At 39.0% G+C, this 3,640-nt stretch overlaps 1 protein-coding gene across 1 annotated transcript; it reads right to left on the bottom strand.

Moving 5' to 3' along the window:
- Positions 1-1,580: 1,580 nt before the first annotated feature.
- Positions 1,581-2,234, bottom strand: LOC119069357 (elongation factor 1-gamma-like; the record flags this gene model as incomplete). Its single annotated transcript, XM_037173431.1, is given in 3 exon segments — positions 1,581-1,696; positions 1,699-2,019; positions 2,022-2,234. Coding segments are annotated over 3 exon segments (615 nt in total), but the record flags the coding sequence as incomplete, so codon positions are not given.
- Between the last annotated feature and the right edge of the window lie 1,406 nt (positions 2,235-3,640).

The following is a 3,640-nucleotide window of genomic DNA, read 5'->3' as shown; positions in this document are numbered from 1 at the left end:
AATTTCTCGGAAGTGTTCTTGGAATTTCTCAACTTTCTTGAATTTCTCGGATTTCTCTAAAAGGTTTCTAAAAAAGTAGCCCTGCGGTGTATGAAATGAACTCAATGAACACTGACGTAAATTGAAAAATCTTATTCGCAAAAAAAATATAAGGGCTACTAGAATTACTCAGGTCCTAAGTCAAATCAGCGCTCCCTGCCTGGTTTAACTTTACTTCTGTCAAACTGTCATATCAACAATAAATAGAACTTTTCAGAAGGAAACTGCGAATATCTTCAAACAGAAAGTAGCATTGCGCTTATGTTTCTCTGCAACATAATTATCAGTTAACACAGAGAATATTTACAGAGAATATATGAGTTGTAAACTCGTTTTGCTTGGAATTGTATATATCCGACTATCACCATATACAAACGAAACAAATAATAACAAAAAACGATGAGAGGTAAGAAGATTCATCATATTGTCTAATACAATTATACCTGAGATTAGCCCGAAGAGTTGATTGTACGACAAAAAGATTTTTTTTTGTCTAAAAAAGTGTTTACATCCAAAAAATGTGGTGGATTAAGATTTAATTGAACAGTACAATGAAATTTCGCTGAAAAGAGCTATTGGCACTCTCCGAGCAAAAAAAATTCAAGGAACCAAAGAGAAGTGATCCAATCCTTATCGCAACATTATAGTACTTCTAAACAGTGATCCCACTGGATTCTAATAGGAAGATGATAGAGGAAACAGTAGTTGGTTATCTTGCAGATCGAAATGTCAGTTCCCAGTCGATTAGCCTCACTTCAATAAGCAACAATACCACTGATCGAAGGCGAAACAAAAATTAAGGATCTTTTTCATTTCAGTAATAGTGACTGTTGTTGCATGGAGCCTTTCAGAGCTGAATCTAAAGTGTGTCGTAGATTATTGAAACGAAATTTCTCTGAAGATTTCCCTTTCACTTCAGAAGATTCAAAAGAATCCAATTTCCAAGAATTTTTTTGAGGATTTTCTAAGGAGTTTCTTCGTTTTCCCAATGCTTTTTGGCAAGACGAGACTTCAACGCATACATGCATAAATCACAGGAATCGCAGGCTAGATGTTGGAATTTTTGATTCATTCCACTCGGTCCTGCAATCGTAGATATTTATCATTGTTGAGTATACTACTTCATACTCAAGCCTATTGCTTCTCTTTTGAGTATTTGCTTTTCAAATCTTGATGGCATTATGAAGGACTCAGAACATTGTCTGAAATTTCAGAATGTTATTTTCCTTCTAAGCTCATGTGTGAGCCATACATCTCGTCGATTTGTCGCTACAGTCAAGGAATGGGTTCAGTTCAACAAAGAAAAACAGAAAGAAAAATTCCATTCGTTGTTTAACGCAAATTTTACTAAAGCATCAAAACGTCGACGGCATGGTTCAATCAATATAAAACTAGCTATCGTGGGTGGTTGACAGAATTTAACAAAATGACAGAAAAATGAATGAATGCTGGCAAAATTTATTTGAAAATTTTGCCTTGATGAATTTACGCCTTAACCTTATCGGCACAAGCCCACGAGAAATATTGTTTTTAACACAATTCCTTATTTCCCATTTTGCGGTTGGGTCGAGTTTCTTCAGTCGTACACTTCGTAATCAATTTGCCAGTCTGGCGACAATTGGAAAAAATGCAAGTTCCCTGTCCACTGCCATAACCCCACACACCCGATATGGGGCTGTTGTTATCCTCGCCGAACAGACACATTGAGGCGAATGCTTGTTTTCTCATTTTAAATCCAATCGTTGATACATGGCCAGCGATAAGTTAGCAGCTCATGAACACTTGTCATTCGCTGCTGTATTTGTATTCACCGAACCAAATTGAATAGTTTTCCGGAATCGAATTTCTCTCAACGAAGTATGGAACTGAAACGGTTTCCTCTTCGTTTGAGTAGCAACGCTTGAAGTCGATCATGTTGAATGTACCCTTTGGCAGTAAATCGAACGGATGCCTTTGATTTGGGGCTCTTCCAATCAAAGCCAATTCACTGCATCCATTTCTTCGACTGGTTCGGCTTCGCTTTTTGGCTGTCCGGTTTCTCTCATTCCTAATCCTTTTTCGGTTCTTGTGGTTTGGCGTCCTTAGCACCAACCGGACTTGCTTTGGAATTCGGCGTACTTCTTCGGATCGAATTCAATGCCTTTGCGCATAGAGAGAAATTCTTTACAGCAACACGGCTTGCACTTGTGTTTGATTCAAGATCGTTACGAACCAAGATTTACCATTTCCCGGTATGCACTTGCGAACGGTCGGCTCCAAACCACGATATTGTAAAAATGTAGAAGGTTTGTGAACCATGAATATCAGCCATGAAGATTGCGTTCACCCACCAAAAACCGTATTGCTTAGCAAATGCTTGTTGAGGACAGTAAGTGCGACTTTATGTCGGCCCCTGGCATACCGTTCAACGGTGTTTTTGTTGTATGGCATAAGCCCAACAATGGGAATACCCAGGACAAGATGATGGCAAAATTTCGACTGTCGGCAAAAACTGATCCATTGGCATACTTGAGCCTTTCCAAATCGACGCTTCCACGCAACTTTTCTGTTTGCCACGTAGAAGCGATAGCATTGCTTTTCTGTTTATGGTTTTGTCCCGTTGCTAGTTTTCAAAAGGCTTGGCACGCTACCAAATTGAAATTCATTTGTTTTATGATTCGGTCTTTGCTTCTCTTGCTGAAACTTAGTATTCTTACCGAATGTCAGCGGTTCACTGAACGGTTCTTGTATTTTTCGCGCTGAGACAAAATAGGCAACAAAGTCGCTGGAAATGTTATATAAATGAACAATGGCCAAAAAAATCGTACTCACAAATGCGCAAACACTGAATCGGAATCGCGCAATCAATTAAGGGACACAAATCGTTGTGCAACATTTGCATCATTAAGTCATCTCAAAGGAGGAAATTTCGACGAATCGAGGTAATAATGATTACACTCTCTGTGTGGCTGTCACAAAAAATAACAAGAACGTCAGCAAAACAACTAACCTACTCGTAAAAGGCCGAGACAGATAAACAAATTTCCATTACTTCACCTTTCCGGATGGGGAACTTCTTCAGGAACCATCGGACTTGTTGTTTTCGCCGAACACAAAATCTGATGCAATTTTCACGTTGAAGCTCGCGGAATATTGAGCAGCAATTCACTGCCTTATAAGCGCGAAAGTTTTCTGGGTATGTATTACAAAGGCTGAGTAAAGTAAAATTCCCAATTAAATCCGAATTTATCGGCTGAATCGTTTTCGATTAATGCTAAATTGCAATCTATTAGAATCATCGTAGATTAAAACGAATTCTTTGTTTTATATTTCAGACCTTGTATACATACCCAGAAAACTTTTCGGTGCTTATAAGGCACTGGATTGCTGGGCTCATATTCGGAGCTCAAGTGAAAATGCATGCAGATTTTGTGTTGCCGGCGAACAAACAAGTCCGATGGCGTTCCTGAGAAGTTCCATCGGGAAAGGTGAGTAATGGACAATTTGTTTATGTGTCGGCCTTTTACCGAAGTAAGGTTTTAGGTTGTTTTGCTGACTTTCTTGTTATTTTTGTGAACGCACACAGAGAGTGTAATCATGTAAACCACCCCCCCCCCCCCCC

Source organism: Bradysia coprophila, assembly GCF_014529535.1.
Source record: "Bradysia coprophila strain Holo2 chromosome X unlocalized genomic scaffold, BU_Bcop_v1 contig_26, whole genome shotgun sequence".
Classification (NCBI taxonomy): Eukaryota; Metazoa; Arthropoda; class Insecta; order Diptera; family Sciaridae; genus Bradysia; species Bradysia coprophila.
Note: the sequence above shows the minus strand (reverse complement) of the source record. Positions and strands in the feature narration are given on the sequence as shown.